Source organism: Protopterus annectens, chromosome 1.part2, assembly GCF_019279795.1.
Source record: "Protopterus annectens isolate FY-2018-M chromosome 1.part2, PAN1.0, whole genome shotgun sequence".
In the NCBI taxonomy this organism is placed as follows: Eukaryota; Metazoa; Chordata; order Ceratodontiformes; family Protopteridae; genus Protopterus; species Protopterus annectens.
In genome coordinates, this window is record NC_056727.1 from 262,447,659 (window position 1) to 262,469,897 (window position 22,239).

At 42.4% G+C, this 22,239-nt stretch overlaps 1 protein-coding gene across 1 annotated transcript in view; it reads left to right on the top strand.

Annotated features, from left to right (window-relative positions):
• Window positions 1–22,239, top strand: part of LOC122792349 (aprataxin and PNK-like factor) — a 679,332-nt gene that overhangs the window by 425,783 nt on the left and 231,310 nt on the right. The window contains exon 5 of the mRNA XM_044060142.1: window positions 19,763–19,901. Within this exon, the coding sequence (XP_043916077.1) occupies window positions 19,763–19,901 (139 nt within the window). The remainder of the gene's footprint in view (window positions 1–19,762; window positions 19,902–22,239) is intronic.

Below are 22,239 nucleotides of genomic sequence, written 5' to 3' on the forward strand. Positions count from 1 at the left end.
TTAGAACTTGCCCATCTTACGTGCCCAAGGTGGTCAGAGAACTCTCTTTGAACCACAATATTTAACTTCCTACCTTTTTTCTTTCCCTCAAGACAGGGGAGATTAGATTTTGCACTCTTTATAATTTCACAGACAACTTAGATTTTGTTTTGACAAGAGCAAGTCTGTCAGAAAATCCAACCAACTTTCCATTTCCTTTCAGGACAAGAAGTTGGATCTTCCTGATTCCAAGTAGAGAATTTCCAGATAGATCTCTGCCATCTCCTCTTGCTATTCCTATCGTGGAGTGGGAGCTTCCAGGTTTGGTTAAGACTCTCTCTGACAGAGCCATAGCTTCCTTAGGTGCTTTCTTTAAGGGTCTAGACGCAGACTGGTTTTAGAGGCTGCCACATGGTCCTTCTGTAGATACCTTCACCAGGCATTACAAGATCAGTGCATTTTTAGATTAGAGTTGTTTTTTAAGGTCCATTTTACAAGTAAATTTAGATTCCAGTGGAAACCCTCGTTCTTCCTCCCCAAAGACTTGGATAGCTTTGGGACATTTCCATCTTGTTACTAATATTGCAGCAGTGATCTTTGGAAGGACATGTACAGTTGTGTAAGAACTTACCATAACAGTAGATGTTTGACTGATCACTTTTGCAATATTACATTCGACCCTCCTTTCCCGCTTCTTTTCTTGATAACTGTTTTTAGAGTAGGGTGGTATCAATAACTTCTCCATTCTTATAGTTGACGTGTACTTTTTGAGTACCTATTTCTTTTTGCCTTGCTTGCTTTTGGGATTGTATAAGAAAGTTGTAAGGTTCTTTGTGTTCCTACATCCCTTATGTACTGCATAACTTTGTCAGCTTTGGTCATATGTCAGATGTATGGCAGGGGAGAAAGTTTGTTGTGCTTTGGTATCCTGGCTGGGCATACAGCTATACTTGGTTGGATATCCCACTTGTTAGTAATACTGCAAAAAATTGATCAGTTGGACATCTGCTGCTATGGTAAGTTCTTACACAACTGTACTGTCTTAGCTGTGTCTCTGAAGCAGTTGGAAAACCCGGCAGTGTTCTTTTCTTAAAAAAAAAAAAAAAAAAAAAGCGTCAGAAGATAGCACATACCCAAAATGTTCACATGTAGTTGAAACATTGTAGGGGCAGAGTTTGAGACTTCATTTGTGTTTTGTTTCCTTTGTTTCAGACAAAGCTGAGAAAGCCATCCTTCCAAATATTTTTAAGTGATGTGCCCATTACATTATTTTTTTATGGTTCAAGCCCTTAGCTGATACACTCTTCTGAACCCAGGGAACTGCTACTTCTGAATAATTTCAAAGCTTTTTTACCCAAGGTATTTATGAAGCTACTAGATATAGATTTCTGTTTACACAGCTACAAAACAGTACATTCTAGAATGCCCAGTTTAGATGTAGGACAGATCCACAGAGGATTTTTTTCACAGACTGCCTCTCAGCCTAGGTTAATAAAGCTTGGTGCTTTTTGGTATTTTACCTATTGTCTTTACTACTGCCGGATTCCTCTTTGAAAAAAAAGAGTACATTTGTGTGATGTGATCACTGAAGCAGCAGTCGTCAAGAGAAACTGATGCAGCAAGTATGTATTACCCACACACATAGGTTCATAGGTTGGTACTGGGCTATTTGCCCGAAGGCATATATTAGCCCAGCCACGTTGTGCGGTATTCACCGCCCCTTTAGTAGTTCCCTAGACCCTTGTACTAGCAGCTAGTATCCTTGGCCCCTATCTAGTAGTTCATAGGTTCATACTAGGCTGTCTGCCCTAGGGCACTTATAAGCCTAGCCAGAGTGTGTTTGGTTTTCGCCACCCATTTAAATGAATTTTACTATGCCATTTTTTTTTTGAGGTTGGTATAGTGTGCCTCTGTCTAACAGTGCTGTTGGTGTGATCCCCGGTGTGAACTTTCTGCTACCCATCCACTCATCAAGGTTCCTCTTGAAGAGTGATAGTGAGGGGCTCTGTCTTATGTAGATCGGGACCCTGTTCCATAGTAAGGGAAGTCTCTGCGAAGGGAATCTATCCCACCAGCATGTTCTATTCATTGTTGTGTTGAGGTTTATATCCCTAGAGCGTGTAGCTCAAGTAGATTTGGTTTTGCTAAGATGGAGCATGTTCAACAATTCTGGGTTGGACATGGCTCTGTACGTTAGACAGAGATTGCCTCTGAGAAAGCGGTATGCAACAGAGAACAGTCTTAGCTTTTTCAGTCGTGCTGCATAGGGCAACTGTTTGAGGCCAGTAATCCTCTTGGTTAGATACCTCTGTGGTCTCTCCAGCTGCTGGAGATGTCTAGCCAGGTACATTCCAATTGGTGCATTGTATTCAATAATGGGTCTGATGAGGGAAGAGTAGAGGGGCACCATTACATCCTTAGATCTTGATGCGAACCCTTTCGTGATCAGATGGGTCACATAGAAGGATTTTCTAACCACTTTGGCAACATGGTTATTAAAAGAAAGCTGACTATCTACTTCAGTCCCTAGATCCCTTATTTCTTCTTCAGATTTCAGGGGATTACCTCCTATGTTGTAGTTTGCGGGTACTCTGTTTTTTCCAAAGGGGATTACTACGCATTTATTTGCATTTAGCTTGAGACCATGGCTTTGACACCATGCATTAGTCTCATTTAGGCCCTTCTGGAGGATCTCCATGTCAGCCAGAGACTCTATTATAGCACCCAGTTTGCAGTCGTCTGCAAACTTAGTCAGCCACAGTCCTTCCGTGCTTGCCTGTACTTCTGAGAAGTATATGCCAAACAGGAGGGGCCCCAGGACAGAGCCCTGAGGCACACCACTCATTACTGGTCTGGATTCGGACATAGATCCCGCTACTCTTACTTTATGGGATCTGTCAGAGAGCCAGTTTGCGATTCATCTGGTAACCTAAGGGTTTATGCCCAGGCTGGTGAGCTTATCAATAATACATGAATGGGGAATGGTGTCAAATGCTTTAGCAAGGTCAAGGTAAGCCGTGTGTACCTCCTTTCCCTTATCTATAGCCTAAGTAACTGTCTCAAAGAAATCCACCAGGTTCAGGAGGCATGATCTGCCCTTGGCGAAGCCGAACTGTGTGGGGTCCAGCGACTGGAGGTTCCCAATCTCTCCATTTATGAGTTCCATACTGATTCGCTCCATAGCCTTACAGATCAGACTGGTCAGGCTTATTGGTTGGTAGTTCCCAGGGTCAGTTGTGGCCCCACCCTTGTGTAGCGGGACCACTGTTGCCATGTGCCATTCTATGGGTACATATCCCGTGGAGAGGCTGAGATTGAACAGGGAATTAAGATGCAGGGTTAATTCCTTTTGGAGCTCGCGTATGACACAGCCTGGGATACCATCTGGTCCCATGGAGGCAGTGTTTTTAGCTTTAGATAGAGCCTTGTTAACCAACGTATCAGTAATAATTGGACTTACACAATCCCCTGGAATGGTAATAGGCCCTATAGGTGGTGGGGGGGGGGGGGATTTGCACTGAACCTGTCAGCCAAGATGTTGGCAATGTCAGAAGGGTCAGTGTATTTTCTTCCATTTTGTACTAGCTCAGAACAGACCTGAGCGTTGCCATTTAGGTTTTTGACGTAGCCATAGAAGGCCTTATGGTTATCCTTGGCAACTTTCTTTTCAAAATTAGCTTTAGTTGACTTGATGAGGGCCCTCAATTTCTGACTAATGCTGATCAGGGATGATTTTTCTACTTGAGATTTGGCCTTTTTTTGTATGTCTCCTCCTTTTATTGTAAAGTTTGCTTATGGCCAGGGTCCACCAGACTGGTTTCGCTTGAGGAAGGAGTCTTGGTTTTATTTGGGATAGCACGGTCCATGCAATCCTAAAGATGCATATAGAGTGCCTTGGTGTAGGATTCCGCATCCTGGATATCATTATTCTTCTGCAAGGGAATAGTGAAGCTTTCCACTTCGGATGCAAGTAGTTTGAAGTTTGCTTTGGAAAGGTTTTTGACTATGGTTTCTTTGACTGGGGGAGGTGGAGGGGGTGTGGATGTCCAGGGTTATCAGTTATTTATGTTCTTTTTGCCAAACCTGTCTAATAAAATATGCAAATAATTGTTGGTGTGCTTATATTGTTTTAGATATTATATTTATTTTATAGAATATCATGATCTTGGTTATCGTAATTAATACATTATTGTTAAAAATAGTTTTAAATGCAGTCCATCTCAAGAGCAAAACTCAGCAGGTGAATCACATTGAAGATAGGTTCCAGAACCATAACATATCAGGTTTTGGTGGGAAGAAACACTATCATATCATCATAATGCTGCATATATTTCTACACAAGTGAAAATAACTGTTCTTGAAGGTATAGCTGGGCACATGCTATGTACCCAATCACAGATATTTTTTTATATTTTTATTTAATAAAATGTGCTAGAATATTTTTTAATTGGTTTTTATTCATTTGCTATAGACTGCCATATTAGTTTTTGTCATTTTAGTGAAGGACTGTACTCTCCAGAAATGTGCACGACATTCTGGAATTTGGTGTTTAATTCCAAAAATCCTGGTTGTGCCCCTGACTGTACTTAGCCAATAAAAATTCAGTTACTACATAAGATTTGTGGTCGGTGTATTTTTCTTGTAGAATAACAAGGGAATGCAAGGAGGACACCAAAAATGAATGTGCAAGTCAGCTCTCTTTAAATAAAAAAATGAGTAAGTCATACAACAGTTTCTTTTGTTCATCTAGGTAAATTAACATCATCAGAGTGGATGAGAACATAATAATAGTACAGCATACAGTGTACGAGAAACATGCACAGTATGTAAAAACACTGTGCAAACACAAAATTAACAGTACTTACCAATGAAATTCACTTGTTTGTGGTAATTTTTGTGTCTACAAAGAAACAGGCTACTGACCACTATGCGTTTTGTAGAATTTGTATGTTTGTAAGCAATTTACCGCATTGTTTGTCTTTCCCAAGGTAGTATTTAACAGCCCAAATGGGCCTCATGTATTCAGTAATTGTCTATGTATTTATTGCAGAATATGAGCATGATTATGCAATTAGAAATAACAATACAAAAATTGCACTTTATTAGCCCCCCTCAGTCTCTGCTGCAACTTTTGTATAGTTTATTTTTACATCCTCAAACACATTCAGCATGATGCTTGGAGTAGAGTTTTAGACTTAAAACTGAAGATGAGAATTTAATTCATAACTGTTTTTAGACACTTACAGCGTACCAGTGGTGAATGTGGTCATTAATTTTAAGAGCATTTTTTTAAAGAATAGGCTGCTAAAACAGTGACAAAACAGTTTTCATCCTTTTTATTATTTCCATGTACTACATACTTTGGTACTATTTATTTGGTGCTTATCTGTTTTTGACTATTTAACTCTGCAGTTTTACATCTTTAGCCCATCTAAGTTTTTTACTTGAATAAGTAACCGCTCTGATGATTCTATTATTTATTTTTTTGTTTTTTTTTCAAGGAAAGTGTGTTGTCATATTAATTTTGTTATTCTCTTTGCCTTCTCTTGGTGTTGTACAGCTATGGTTTCTGAAATGGACTTCATATGCAGTTTTACTTTGGGTTGGTTACTATTGTTCTCTTTTTAGATTCTACCCTCTTTTTTGTAATTAGTGACTGGATTCAACTAAACAAAGTCTCCCGGAATTCAACACTATGTGGATGTAGCCTCTGCTAACTAGAGTGCAGGATATGCTTTTACTGCAGTATGTTATTAAAATTTTACTTTTCCTAACTTTGAATGGAAATGAGACTGAATTATTCTGTCCCAGCTTGATTTTGTGTTGCAGGTGAAGGCGAGTATATGAGCTTGTGGGAAACTTTTATATTCATTTGATTGTCCTAAGCTGTGATCCAGTTTTACTTTATTGCAGGCTAGATAGTGATGCCCATGTTTATAGTGATCACAGTGCTTTTCTTCAGAAACAGTTTTGTCACGTGCCTTTATTATTTTTCTGTTGAGGGGGCTTTACCTGCTGCACACCGACTATGCAGTGGAGACCCTCTATACCCCCTACAGACATTTTTATTGTACGCCTGGAAGTGTTACGCTTTAGTGAAAAACAATTTCCATGTGGTTGCACTTGTAGTTTCGCCTAGCCAGGCTTGGGAAACATATTATCTAGGGCTTTCGATACAGTATCACACACTAAGCTATTACTCCAGCTATCAAAATTAGGATGTTCCCCTCAATCTCTTAAGTGATTCACCTCCTACCTAATAAATAGGGAACAATCAGAAAGATGGAATTTTGCCCTGATTATAAAACTAGCAACGCAGGAGTCCCACAAGGATCCATCTTAGAGACACTGCTCTTTGCTATCTTCATCAATGACCTCCATAAAGCCCCCCACATACAAAGTCTCATCCTATACGCCGATGACTCCACACTAATATCTTCCCTCCAACAATTTCTCAAACCTTCTTACAGTTACTGAAAAGGCTTTTTTACATCAATCGAATCTTGGCTAAATAATCCACAACTCCTGTTGAATGCCAAAAAAACAAAACTGTTACTCTTCTCTACAAAATCACCAGATATAGACTTCAAAATTCTCTCTAAAGATGGAACTGAAATTGAAATAGTGAAAACTGCAAAATTGCAAGGCATAACGATAGATGATAGACTCACCTTTGAGCCGCATATTGTCAGCACAATAAAGAAAACACACTTTAAACTATGCAAACTCTATCACCACAAACTTTATCTGGACAACCATACCAGAAGTAAACTTGCCAACACCTTACTCATCCCCTCCCTTCTATATGGTAGGGCTATCTTCACTAACCTTAACTTGACCATTAGTAACAAACTACAATCCTGCTATTATAAAATAGCCAAATTTGCCACAGGGAAACCTCACCAATCACATTATTGCCATGTTACTGCAGAATTAAATTAGCTACACTTTCCCCACCACCTCCACTATACCCAACTAACCTTAGCCCACAAATTAATCTTCAGTCCTAGTGACTGCCCAGCACTCATCTCCATCCTACAAACATATAATCCCACACGAACACTAAGATCCTCAGACAGACAGCTGCTCACTATAACAAAACCCAACAAAAGAGTTGGACAAAGTCTGTACTCCCACAGCATTGCCAAGCTATGGAATGCCTTACCCACACATATAACTCAAATGGACTGCATAAAAAGCTTTAATTCAGCACTAAAATCATGCTACCTAAACAATACATCCTGCCCTTGCCTAACAAACAGGCCACCATGAAACAATCCTAAAACATTACCCTCTATTGCACTAAAACCAGTTCTATAACCTTTATTTTTGATACCTAGCCTTTCAGCTTTATGCTATGACAAAACACAAATGATATGGACCCCATCATTCTGTGGCCTGTTAAATCAACTCTCATCTAGATCTGTATTATTTCTGCTCATACTGTATCATATTGTATTTGTCTTTGCTTATATACATGTAATATTTGTACATGTCTTTGCTTTCTCCATGTAATACCTAATTACTCATGTTGTACTCATTTATTTGTAATATTTTTGGAACTTTTCTCCCCAGGCCTCCACTGAAAGTGGGTTTTTAACCCAGTGGACTTTCCCGGTCAACAAATGTCAATAAATAATAAATAAATGTTTGCATTACTCCTTCCAAAGTTTCTCTAGAATACCTAATGTTAAAATGTGTACCTAACTCGTGCTTTATTTGGCCTAATTTCTCCCCATGCAACTATCAAGTTCCTTCCCCTGTTGGCCAGTTTGTTCCTCTGACTCGTAGCATCCTAAGATGCTGTGAGAGGGAAGAGAGACACCAGGATCATGGCTGTTGTCCCAGGTTTTGGGTTTAATTAAAGGCTCTTCATAAAACCATGCCCATTGTCCAGCAGTCGTGTACTGTACCTGATGTACCTCAGCAGTGAGGTTATATATTTCACCACATCCATTTTCCCAAAGTTAGAGTGGTGTGCACTCCCTGGTAGGCTTGCCCCTCCCAAGCCCTTATTATAGAGTTAGCACTTCAAGGCCTTTTCCAGTATTTCAGACTTGTGGTACCATTTTGCAACTCCACCTCCTTGGGAAAGGCAAGCAGGTGGTGTGTTCACTTACTCCCATTCTCCATTGGCTAGTTTCTGCAATGCTTAGGACCACTAATTCAAGTATTGAAGTCAGGTCATCTGGGGCATACTCAGGGTCAAAACCTTTATGCCACAGAACTGCCTACTGTGCTTTGAAAATTTGGATTTGAAGGGAAGAGTACTATAACATTTTTTTTAATTAGCATTCTTAAAGTTTGTAAGTGTTGTTTGCTGTAACACTGAATGATCAACTTAAAAAAATATATATTTTTTCAATATGTAGTTGTCAAATATGCTACACAGTGTATGTGTTATTGAGGCTTCTTCTTATCAGGCAGCTGATGCCTCCTAGACATCTTCAGTAAAAATAATATTGAGGCATAATGTAGCCTGTATTCCATATTGGGAACTATTAATGTTAAGTTGTCTATCTCGCCTTCATTCTTGCTGGTTGGTTAGGAGCCGATCCTCGGCTTCGACTCGGCCATCTTCAAAAGCTCGAAAGCTGCATACTGGCTCGAGGCCACCCCATATCCCATGATGCCTGGAGCTAGATACCTAGATCTCATTTGCTGCTTCTGCTGCGAGGTTGTCTACTGGCTCAGGTCGTATATTTTCATTATTTAATTGTTTTTGATAAAAATTTAAGCTTGTTAGTGTAGATTGTTTATACTAGTTAATCTTTACAAGTATATATATATATATATATATATATATATATATATATATATATATATATACTTGTAGTATTCTTTCTTGAACCTTCCCCTATCCCTTCAGAAAACTCGTTTTAGTTAGAGAGTTTTCCCCTCTCCCTTCACTTTCTTATGTAGCCGTTTAAATTAGAGGCTAACCCTTTTCAGTTTTTCTGTTTAAAAAAAAAAAAAAAAAACTTTTAGCTCTTACTTAGTTTTGTGTAGCTTATATAAATATTGTCAGTTTTCTTGGCTGTGTTTTGGGTGTCCTAACTTAGTGTGTGTGGTAGTACTTACATCCTATTTTTCTTCTGTGTTGTCCTTGGTTTTCTTTTTCCCTTTCAGGGATTTCCAAGGATACTGAGGTGTCAGGATTCAAGAAGTGTGACTCATGTTGTCAGAAGATGTCTCTGACAGATGGTCACACTTCTTGTGTCTATTGTCTCGGCACCGTGCACCTGCAGGACTCTTGTTTGGTTTGCCATGCCTTCAGCCCGAGAGTCCTGTAGGAGCGTAAAAATAAGTTAATCCTACGTGGATTACTTAAACAGGATTCACTGGCAAAGACTCAGCGCGTGAAGGCCTCTAAGCCACCAAAATCTTCGGCTCCCAGTTCGGAGCCGTCGATGGGTGAAGCTGTTCCTTCAGCCTCGGTTCCGGCCGGAGCTGATTTACCTGTCTCCCAGTCGGTTCCGACTCTCCCTTCGGAGCCGACGGAGAGTCGAAAGAGATCTAGGTCTCCCTCCCTGGAGACGATACGCTCGGCTCCGAGGTCTCCTCTGCTCCAATCGGAGCACAGTCATCGGTCCCACTCTTCTCGGTCCTCAAGACTATCTGATCATGACGTGGAGAGAGTGTTCAGTAGGCTGTTAAAATCACAGGCCCTAGCAAAAATGTTGTCCAGCTCCCCTCATCAGGTGTCAGCTCTGTCCATATCTGCAGTTATTCCTCCTCTGACTGCTTCCTTGAGCTCGGAGCCGGAGTTCGTTGGGGTTCGGTTCATGGAACTGTCAGCACCGATACCTTCTGCTTTGGTTCCGTCGGCTCCGATCACTTCTTTGGTACCGTCCTTGGAAGGGTCTGGACGCCAAGACTCCCTCGTCAGCGGCGAGTGGCATCGGACCCTTGCCCGTCCCCTTTCTCCCTCTCAGAGCTTCGGCGCAGGTGAGCTCGGCTCCTACATCGGCTTCAGAGCCATCCCCCACAGTGCGGAGAGGGATTCCGGTCTCTTCGGAACGGGAGCCTTCTCGGCATCCGACCAGGGATGCCTTCGAGGTCATGAGGAGCGTGCTGGCTCCTGAGTCAGCCCCACGATCATCCCCACCGGCTCCTCCCACTATGGTGCCTGTGTCTGCCTCTGTCCCTCCTCCAGACCCCTAGCTTGGGGAACCAGCGCTCCAGGGCACCCCCTTGGGTGTTTCTTCTTCCGAGGCCTCCCCTGATCATTCAGAAGAGCCACCTCATAAGAGGAAATGCAAGAGGAAGCATGTTGACTCCCCTGAGTCTGTCACATCAGATACCGACTTGGAGGATTCGGAGGGGTCCCCGAGATCCCCCTCTGAAGATGTCTCCTTCTCAGACATCCTTGAGATGCTTAGGCAGAGGGGGAACTGGACTACCCTAAGCCCCTCCGAGGATGAGTCGGTATTCCTGGATGCGTTTGGATTCCGACTTTCCACCTCCTCGGTGTCTCTGCCTTTCGACCCACTGATGTCCGTGGTGGCTCGGAAGGCGTGGTCAGCTCCAGACACAGTGGAACCCACCCCCAGAAGATCCGCTAAATTCATATCGTCACCACAGGATAAACAGTTTTTGACCAAAGGTGTCCCTGTTGATGCCATGGTGGTAGTGGCGGCCACGAAGAAGGAGTTGGCTGAAACTTCTCCATCTGTCCATCCCCCTAACAAGGAGTCCAGGACGATGGACAGATACGGGAAGCGGATGTTCTCTTCAGCGACTTTTTCTATGAGGTCTCTGAATTATTTGTGCCACTTTACCCGCCTTCAAAGGGATCTCCTTAAAGAGCTTGAAGATACCCTCCAAGATCCATCAGCTGAGGGGGCCCGGGCTAAGGCAGCCTCCCAGCTGGCGACTCTTAATTCAGTGGTGAATTCCTCCATGAGGCTCATTTCTTATACAGCTGATGGTGTGAGTAGAGCCACAGGCACAGGTGTTGCTCTAAGGAGACACGCTTGGATGCGGCTATGTAACTTTGCGGAACCTTTCAGAGCATCTTTCACCAACACCCACTTTGATGGTTCCTCTCTTTTTGGATCACAGGTGAAGGACATCCTTACCAGGTGTGAACAGGAAGGCAAGACTCTGTATGCCGTGGGAGTCCGTTTTTCCACTCCTTCCAGGCCATATCCCAAGGGTCAGAAGAACGGAAAGATGTGGTTCCGGAAATCTCAGGGAGCCTTGCCGGACACACGTGGTGAGTTCCCATCCAGGGGCAGAGGAGGGAACAATAATAGACGCCGCCCTCGTGGCAGGGGGGGTCCGCAAAACCAGAGCAGCAGAGAATCCTTCTCTGAGAAGCCCTCCTACCATCCCTGAAGGGTTGCCCAACTGCCCACCTCCGGAGGCAGTCGGGGGAAGATTATCACTGTACCCAAGAGCCTGGCAAGACATAACACAAGACAAATGGGTACGGTCAGTTATATCCGGAGGCTACAGAATACCCTTTGTTCGCACTCCTGTAAAGTCAAACAAGTCCCTTCCAGATGTTCCACCCAATCTAAGGGATCAAGCAGTACAAGAAATTTCAGAACTGCTAAGAAAAAGGGCCATCCAGCAAGTCCCAGCAGACCAGCAAGGATCCAGAATTTACTCAAGGTTCTTTTTGGTACCAAAAAAGACAGGGGACTGGAGACCCATTCTGGATCTCAGCAGACTGAACAGGTCTGTACAAAGAACCAAGTTTCGGATGGTCATGCTACAGTCCATTATGCCCTTTCTGGGTCAGGACAGTTGGATGTGCTCTATAGATCTTCAGGATGCATAATACCACATCAAAATGGACAGACAATCCAGAGGATTCCTCCGCTTCCGGCTGGGAGCCAGCCATTACCAGTTCAGAGTTCTGCCCTTTGGTCTCACCACAGCCCCCCGGGTGTTCACCAAATGTATGGCAGTAGTTACCGCTCACCTGAGATGGCAAGGATTCCAGGTGTTTCCATATCTAGACGACTGGCTCCTTACTGCTACCACCAGGCATCACCTTCTGCGAGCCAGAGACTTCACTATCGAGACTTGCTCCAGACTAGGTATCTCAATAAATTTCAAAAAGTCTGCATTGTCACCCTGTCTGTCTATCACCTTTATAGGCGCAAATTTAAATACAAAAGACATGCCAGCGAGCCTTCCACCAGACAGGGTATTAGTGATTCGTCAACATGTACAGGTCTTATTAGCATGCAAGAGAATTCAAGCCAGGTTTGTCCTCCAAACTCTAGGTCTCATGGCAGCAGCTGTCATACTTGTTCCTCTAGCTCGTTTTCACATGAGGATCCTCCAGTGGCTGCTTTTCACCCAATGGTCCTTCCAACAGCTTCCCATGTCTCACATGATTATGATCACAGGAGCATGCAAAAAGAACCTTGCATGATGGATGGTCTCCACATCAGTACCCCTAGGCAGACCATTTGTACTGCCCCCTCCAGTTGCTATGGTTACCACGGGTGCTTCCCTGATCGGGTGGGGGGTGGGCATTATCAGGGCAGGACAGTCTAAGGCACCTGGCAACCTCACGAGTACCACCTGCATATAAACGTCTTGGAGATGAGGGCCATGCTTCTAGCGTTGCAAGCCCTCCAGGAGTCTCTTCCTACCTGGACTATTGCAATTCAAATGGACAATATGTCAGTAGTGTGGTACGTCAACAAGCAGGGCGGAACCAAGTCCTACCCCCTTTGTCGAGAAGCACTCAGACTCTGGCAGTGGGCAATCTCTTCCCAATGGTTTCTGATCGCAACGCACATCCCTGTGAAGTCCAGCGTCATAGCAGACAGGCTGAGCAGAGCAATTCTCATGCCTCACGAGTGGTCTCTGAATCAAGTAGTTGCAGACCAAATATTCCTCAAATGGGGCCAGCCTTGCTGCGACCTTTTTGCCACCCCCTTCAACAGCAAATGCAAAAAATTCTTCTATCTCCTTCCACTTCCTGGACATTCCCCCAGAGACGCTCTAGTCCATGATTGGCCTCAGGGACTTCTTTATGCATTCCCTCCGTTTCCCCTAATCCCGAAGCTAATACAGAAAGCTACCGTATTGGGCTGCAAAATGATCCTCATTGCTCCTTACTGGCCTCGACAAATATGATTCCCGTTCTGGCATCATCATCTTCTCGAGCAGCCTTGGACTCTGGACCTAGTTCCAGACCTTCTGATCCATCAATCGGGCGGGCTGCACCAATCCCTGCAATCTCTCCAGCTCACTGCTTGGTTGCTCCACTTCCAACCTTAGCCAGACTTCCAGATATCTCCCCCCTCTGTGCTTGAAATTATTTTATCATCGCACAAGTCTACGACTAGAAAAACATACGCTGGTAAGTGGAAACGTTTTTCTTCCTGGGCAGAGGCTAAGAGTATAGACCCCTTTTCAGCCCCTATACACAACATTTTGGAATTTCTTGTGGAACTCTTTCATTCTGGGTCCGCTTCCGCTACGATTAGAGTTCAGTTAGCTGCAATTTCAAATTTTCACATTGGCCTGTCGGAAAATAATATCATGTCTCATAAGCTGTGTAAAGCCTTTCTCAAAGGGACCACTCTGCTCAGGCCTCCAGTGAGAGATCCTCCACCCCCTTCAAACCTGCAGCATCTTGTTCCTTGAAGCTTTTATCTTGGAAAACCCTCTTTCTGGTAGCCATTACCTCAGCCAGAAGAGTTTCGGAACTTCAGGCTCTTTGTACCCGTCCTCCGTACCTAGTGTTCAACAATGACAGGGTTGCTCTCAGGACTAATCCTTCCTTCTTTCCTAAGGTCTCTTCAGAGAATAACTTGAATCAGTCCATAGACCTTCCTGTGTTTTTTCCCAACCACTCCAACAGGGCAGAATATAAATTGCATCAATTAGATGTTCACAGGCAACTACGCTTTTATTTGCCTAGAAAATAAGGATATCAGGAAATCGGACCAACTTTTCCTTTCTTATGCTGAGGGTAAACAAGGTCTTCCAGTCTCAAAAGTAACCTTGTCCAGGTGGTTGACTTCTATCATCAGATTTATCTATCAACTGAGGAATAAAGAATTACCTGTTAAACCAAAAGGTCACTCCACCAGAGCTTTAGCCACTTCTGTGGCCTTTCAGGCTAGGTTGCCCATGGAATCTATTTGTGCTGCAGCTACGTGGGCCAACCCACATACTTTCATTGCACATTATAAGTTGGATGTGGTTTCCAGGAACAGAGCAGATTTTGGTTCCACTCTTCTGAAGAGTTTGTTTCGATGAGCCACACAAGATTTTAGGTACTAGGGACGCTGTCCCAACCAGCAAGAATGAAGGTGAGGTAGACAACTTAACATAAAGAAGTTATGTACCTACCATAACGTTCCATGTTAGTTGTCTTCTTCTCGCTTTCTTTCTTGCGTCCCACCCTCCATCCCCCTATCCTTGTAGACCGAGAAGAGTTCCTTATGGTTTTTCACTGGCTGAGTCTTCTCTGGCTATTCCTTCTGTCTAGTAGCCTCTCTGGTAGGTTTTATATATTCCAGGATAGGATCCTTTCATTATTATGTCTGCAGTTAGACTTACCAAACGAGATCTGGGTATCTAGTGCCAGGCATCATGGGATATGGGGTGGCCTCGAGCCAGTAGGCAGCTCTTGAGCTTTTGAAGATGGCCGAGTCGGAGCCGAGGATCGGCTCCGAATCAACCAGCAAGAAAGAAGGCGAGAAGAAGACAACTAACATGGAACGTTATGGTAGGTACATAACTTCTTTTTTCTTACTGTTTATTTCTGAAGTTGTTAAATTCAAAAACAAAACCCACGAAACTGCAGACACCCCAGCAGAAAAAAGCAAATGACAAACAAGTCCAAAAAGTGCTACTGGGGTATGGTTCCAGAGTCAAAGAAAATGAAGTATATAAAAGCTCTCCACAGTACTGCCTTTATTCAAGCACAAGCGCTTTCACACATAGCTTCATCAGGTGCATACAATACAATAGAAAACACACCCTTAAATACCAACAGAGCAAAACACATGACCTTGGCTTATACATGTTTACAGACATAACACTCTTATTAAATACAATTCGCTATCTAATAAAACATTTATTAAAAATACAATAAATATTCTAATGTGTACTATATTATATAAAAATAAAAATAAAAGCAACTAAAACTACCTATTAAAACCTCTCTTAGATAATATTGGTTTCATGGGAACAAATTCATTTAGCCCATGACCAAAATTCGCTCTCAATGACAGTATCCATCTAGCCTCTGCCTCTTCAGTTCTAGCTCTGATGTCTCCTCTCCTAATAGTCTCATGTAACCTAGACAGGACTTTAAAACAAAAATAATGCTCATTCCCCATATTACTAACATGCTTCGCTAGGGCATTGGTACCAGTGCCTTTCTTAATATGGTATGTATGCTCCCTCATTCTTTCTTTCAGGGTGCGGTCTGTCTTTCCAACGTAGAAATGATTGCAAACAACGCAATTAGCCAAATACACCACATGGAGGCTCTCACAAGTGGCTTGCACCCTAATGTCAAATAACTTGCCAGTATCTGGGTGTTTAAAAAACAGACTATCATCTATAAACTTACAATATCCACATTTACCACAAGGTTTTGTTCCATAAGTGGTTATGCCACTAGAGGGCTCTCTCAACTTACATAGTCTCCGCTTCAAGTTCTTTTTATTCCTAAAGGTAAACTGGGGCCTTGAACCTACAATACCTGAAATAGTTGGATCTGATACCAAAATTTCCCAATGTCTGTTAATTCAAAGCGAGACAAAGTTTGAGTGCAGAGGAAGTAGAATATGAAAGGAGAATGAATATGACTGGCTTTGAATTATTTCAAAGGGGTTATGATTCTAATATGATTTTTAAGAATGAAAAAATTGTCAGACAGTTAAGGTGTACGAAGGCTAAACCCTATTTTTCTGTGAATAATGTTAGATCCCCTAAGAAAAGTGATAATAAATTGAAAGTCTGTATTCCTTATTCTAGAGATGTTAAGACCTACACTGATATTATTAACGGACATTGGGAAATTTTGGTATCAGATCAGTAGCCTGTTGCTATGTGGGTTGTATTCTGTCTAGGATACAGTCAGCCAGCCTTCACAAAGCTCTTACTCCCGCCCACACCTTCACTCCAACTGCTGATTGGACAGCCCAGATTTCAGAAATCTGCAGTCTGATTGAATAAATCTTCAGTACTTTCTTGCCTTCTCAAGAGGTACAGTTTTGAGGAGGTATGCCAAGGTATGTAATCAAAAGTTTGCTGATGAATTCAAGTCTGAGATTTTAAACACGTCTTTAGATAAGGAGTTTTTGTTTGGCCCTTCTGCTACTCAAGTCCATAAACAATTTGATGAAGTAGAAAGGTTAATTCAGGGAGTGTCTTAAGATTTTAAAGTCCTCTACTACAAATCTCCTAAATACTATTTTCCCTTTAAAAGTGTTTAAACAGTAAACCCCTTCCACCTCAGGACAAAACAGGGAGCAAACAAGAAATGGCAGTCTGAGAACAATAAGAAACCAGTATCCTGTCAAAAAAGTGATATTCTAATGCTTTAGAGTGACCATGCCTGCATTATTTTCTCCACCCTACCCCTTCTGCTCCTCTCTTTCTACATGTAGAGAAACTCTCTCTTTACATTCCCCTTTGGTTGCTAAAAGGTTATTCAGGAGGGGTTACAGTTGGCACTGGAAGATTCCTCTCCACATTCAGGAGGGGTTGCAGATGGCACTGGAGAATTCCTCCCTACATTCAGGAGGGGTTACAGATGACACTGGAGAATTGCTCCCCATCCTCTGAAACAAACAGACTTTTTTCTTCCGGTTCTTTATTATTTATTCTCCCAGTAAGGCATAGATCCAGTGTCTTTAGATCAAGGACATCTACTCCAGAATGTTTCTGTTCCAAGTAAAGAGCTTTTATGGAGACAAGTTCTGGATCTTTCCTTCCTCAGTTTGTATGTGAAACTACCAAAATTCAAAATGCTGACCCTTCAAACACTGTTACTTTCATCCTTCATTTGAGTGTAGTGGTTACATTACATCTAAAGGATGCTTATCGACACATTCCCATAGCTACAGGCTTAGAGAAATTTCTCCGATTTTCTGTGTAGTTGTGTCACATTATCAATTGTCTGCATTACCATGTGGGTTATCTGCAGTTCCAAATGTGTTTACAAAGTCTCTAGCTCTAGTGATAGCTCATTGCAGACTGAATGGCATTCACATATTTTCTTATTTGATAACTTGCTTATCTTTGTAGGTAAGTAAGAATCCTTAAGATGGTTCTTATCGCTTCTTACCAATCTGGGATACCAGATAAATGTACAGAAATCCTCTTTGACTTTGTCACACAGGATTGTGTTTCTGGGCTCCATTATGAGTACTTTCAGCATAAGGTTTTACTTGCACAAGAAAGGTGGATTTTTATTTGGAAACTTTCCGGAGCTTCTCTAATTAGTCTCAGACTTCCACAGAGGAATATCTCAGGATTGTAGGGTTCATGGCTTCTATTATTTTCATGATTCCTGTTACCAGGTTTTACATTTAAAAACTCAGTGTGTTTTGTAAAATGCACAGGGACCCAACATCATTATCCTATGGGATTTCGGATTCCAGTTTTGGGCTTTGACAAAAAAGGATCTTCACTGGTAGATGCAACAAATACCTCTAAACCAAAGTCTTCCTTTTTCTCCTCAGACCCTAACTCAGTCTGTAACTCCAGACACCTCAGATTTTGCTTGAGGAGCAGTTTCTGTGGGATAAAGGTGCATGACCTGTGGAATTCCTCAGACAAACGGAAGCTCATAAATGTCAAAGAGAAGTCTGTGATCTAGGCCTTAAAGTCTCTTCATCATTTATCATCCCCTGGACCTCTTCAAGTGATTGCAGGCAGTGCTACAGTGATGTGGTACATAAACAGGGGAAGGTGTACTAGGTCAATACCCTTTGTGCAGGCTGGCTGTGAGGACTTGGGGGTTAGCTGTGCAGCATTTCTTAACCCCCCAAGGATCACACATTCCATCATAGCAAAATATAGTGACAGACAAGCTGAGGAGAAATAGGTCAGGCCTTCATGAATGGAAATTGAATGGGAGGTCTTCCAGGAGTTGATTCAGTTGTGGGGAGCACCTCATATTGATCTGCTTGCCTCCTTTTAAAACCAACAACTGAGCAAATTCTGCTACAGGGCTCCTTGCAAGCAACCCTGGAAAACAGACATATTTTCATTCCTGTGGTCGGGATTATTACATTTTAGATTTCCACCCTTTTCTCTGATACCCACAGTAATTTTGAAGATTCAGGACTATCCAGAAATCATTGTGTCAGCTTCATTTTGGCCCAGGCAGCTTTGATTCTTCCTTCTTCTGGAATTGGCCAAGGACAGTTACTACAAGCTTCCTAACATACTGGACCTACTCACACAAGAAGAGGAGTTTGATACACCACAGTCTCAAACAACTTCAGTTAACTGCCTGGGTAATTCAATTTTGATTCCTTTTAGGTACCTCTTTCATGAGGGCATGCTACAGGTACTTAAGAAGGCAAAAAATCCTGCTACTAGGAAATCTTATATTGGCGAGTGTTGCCTAGCCAATAATCGTAGCCATATCAGGGATCATGTACCACTGGTTCTGAAATACTTTTGTGTTATTTTCCTGTGGCCTGTCTTGCTCGTCTATCAAGATACATATAGCAGCCATTTCAGCATACCTGCCCATGGATCCTCCCCTTTCTTCTTTGTTTTTGGTAAAACAGTTTCTTAAGGGAGTTTTGCTTATTAGACCTCCTAGAAAACAGACGGACCCTTCCTGGAATCTAAACTTTGTGCTGACAATTTAGCTATGTCTCCCTTTGAACCAGTGTATTAGGCAGACTTAAGGTCTTGAAAGACTGTACATCTTTTTGCTCTGACGTCTGCAAGAAGATTATCTGAGTTGTAAACTTTTGTGATAGGTGAATCCTATCTGGACATCATAGACATATGGTCTCATTAGGAACAAATCCCTCTAATTGTGCCCTAACTGGTTTCAGAGCTTACTTTGAATTAAACTATCAATCTCTGAGTGTTCTATCCAGATACTGAGAACCAGGGAGAAAAGATTCTACATATCCTGGATAGGCCATATCTAAGTCATTTAGAAAAGCAGATCAGGTATTTATTTATTTTGCTTTAAGAGAAAAAAGGCAAACCATGTTAAAACAAACTATTTTGAAGTGGCTGTCTTCAGCTATTGCCTTTTGTTGTATCCACCATGTTAAATCAGTTTCATACCATATAAACACACCTTCTAATGCCTTGCCATCTACAGTGGCATATTGAGTAGGAGTAACTTTCTTGGGCTGTCCTCTTAGGGCTTTAGGATCCTTATCCTTCCACCTCCCAGGTTAGATAGGCTTTGGTAATCAACCCATATAGCCAAAAGGCTACTTTGTAGTCAGAATGACGAACGTAGTACATTATGTAAGTTACACAACATATCAGTCAATGTTTGAATTTCTCACTTCTGCAGTAGCTGCACCCAATCGCCATCCCCCTATTTCTGTATAGTGCTGTTGGGATATAAAGATATTTGTTACTGTTTGTCTTTTAGTGGTTCAGGATGTTCTCCCACATCTGGGCTTATCCAATCAGCAGTCAGAGTGAAGATATGGGAGGGAGACAGAGGTTTTGTGAAGCTGTCTGGTTGCTGCATCCTAGGCAAGATACAACCCATAAGCCTAAAGGCTACTGCAACAGTAAGGAATTTGAACATCTGCTTTTATGAAAAGTGCAATTTACACAACTATATTTTCTTTCACAGACTTTCCAGCCTTTTGAAACAGAAGATAATGATAAGAAAGACCAGCAGAGACTTCCTGAAAGGAAACGAGTACTTCCTGCATGGATGCTACAGGGAGATTTAGGAAATCAAAGTCCTTCAAAATCACACAATAAAGGAAGTAAGCAAACATGTAATGAGTTACAGTACTGTGATGATCACTCATTTTGGCTGGTCCAGTTCCTTATGAAACCATATTGTATTCATTTTTCCATGATGTTTTAAATAAGTTTCATTTCCAGTTTTTAATATTTCATTCACTGTACTCAATATTGTGCACATTTCTATATAGATGTGTTCATAAAGTTTTATTTGCCTTGGAAATTCAAACTCTTATCAAAAGCATAGAAGAACAGCACTTCTGGCCTGTTGAGAATATCTGTCCAGAAAATGTTGCAGCATTGAACAGGAATCTAATTTATGCAGATTTGTAGATATAATTTAAATATAATTTGGCTGCTTGTCCTAGATAGATGTATAGACTATAAACATGTTTGGCTTATGGCACTGTAAACGTAACTATCTGATGTTGTTAATCTTCTTTCCATTCATCACTGATGGGTTCAGTTCCGAGCCCTCGGAACTGAGTCGGCCTAATACCAAGCCAAAAACTCTCGAGCTAAGCTTCTACCCATAGTGCCCTTCTCCCTGTTACCTCAGATCTCATTTGCCGCATAGCCGTAAAGCCGCGTTTCAGCTGAGCTCTCAGCAAAGTGAAAACGTTTTGATATCTCTCAGGATATAAGTACCATTGGTGGTATGGCCTTTTTCTCCCTACCCTTGTGGTATTTTTTCTCCTTTTTCCCTTTAGCTATCTAGTTGTGTGTTTGTTGACATATTTTCTTAGATGTAGTGTATATTTAGATAGTTTAGACTTAAGAGATAGTAGAGTTTGAAATTCTTCTCTAGTGTTTTGCCTGGATTGTTGTGTGCAAATTTCATGATGTCTGATAAAAAGGACACATTGAGTTTTAAGCATTGTGCTTCATGTAAGGGTAAACTTCCAAATAGTGACTCCCATGATGATTGTATTTATTGTTCGGGGATGCCCCATTTCTTGGTGCAGTTCCCCCCTGTGTGATTTGTCAAAGTTTTAGTCAGCGCACCTTTAGCACTAGAATAAGTAGATTATGAAGGGCCTGCTTAAGTCACCCTTTTCAGAGGTCCTTTCTGCGATGGAGGTCTCATCTCCTCCAGTCAAGGTTAAGAAAAGGCCCCACTCAGTTCCCTCTTCACCATCCGATGAACAGAGCAAATCTGTTAAGCCTAAAGTGCCAAAGCTATCTTCGGAGCTGGTCTATATTAGAATCGCAAAAGATGACTTTTATGAATACAAGTTCATCGACACATAAATGTCGATGTACTAAAAGAGCGAAGTACAAAAATAGCGAAAATGAGAAGGCCGAACGTATTCCTGGAAGCAACAGCGCCATACAGGTAAGGTAAACCTAACTGAACTTAACTAATGTAAAACACTTTTCCAAACATTGTTGCAGGGGGGCAAGTTCCCCTGCACCCCCACACCCCCCCTACTTAAATATACGAACTCTGAGACCGCACTACAGTGGGGAAAAGGATTTATTTCCTCATCCCCACTATCACCCTGCTGGCCAAGGAAGTACGTTCGGCATTCTGCATTTCACTATTTTTGTACTTCACTCTTTTAGTACATCAACATTTATGTGTCGATGAACTTGTATTTGCGAAAGTCAGCTTTTGCGATTGTAATATAGACCCCTTCGGAGCATAAGTCTACCTCGTCGGCACAGATCTCGTCCGCTCCAGCTACGGCTGCTCCCATGTCGGCGCCATTTTTGGCTCAGATACTCTCTCCGGCACCGACTATCAACCTCACCATGACTACTATAACTTTGGCACTGAGTGCCGCATTGGCACAGTGCATGCCTTCAATGCCTCTGCAATTACAACTGAACCTTCTGCTTCAGCTCTGAGGGCCCCTTCGGCACCGAACCCCTTTACGGACCTGATAAATACGAATTTGACTCCACTGCTTCTGGTCTCCAAACCTGAGACATCGGTGCCGGTAGATTCCACACCACGGACCAGATACTCTCCATCTACACACCCATTTCTAGGACAGGCGTACAGTCCGTTCTTAGAACGACCTGATTCCCCATCGCGAATATCCAGTAGATCCACCAGGAGTCTTTCAGAACTTGATGTGGTGCGTCTTGTGGACCAGCTGTTGACAGCTAGGGGGATACCCACCCCTTCTAGGACTCATCCTCGTGTAGGACTTGGGTTGACTTCTCCACGGATTCCATCCTACTCTCTTCCTTTGACCATACCGGTTCCAAAGCCTTCTGCTCCGACGTTCTTTTTGGAACCCCTACCATTTCGGCACCTGTAGTGGACCTCACTGGTCTCTGGGACTGTCCCTTTGGCCTTCGGTCTCCGCTGAACCGGGCCTTCCTCAACACCGTGATTGCACTGCAGGC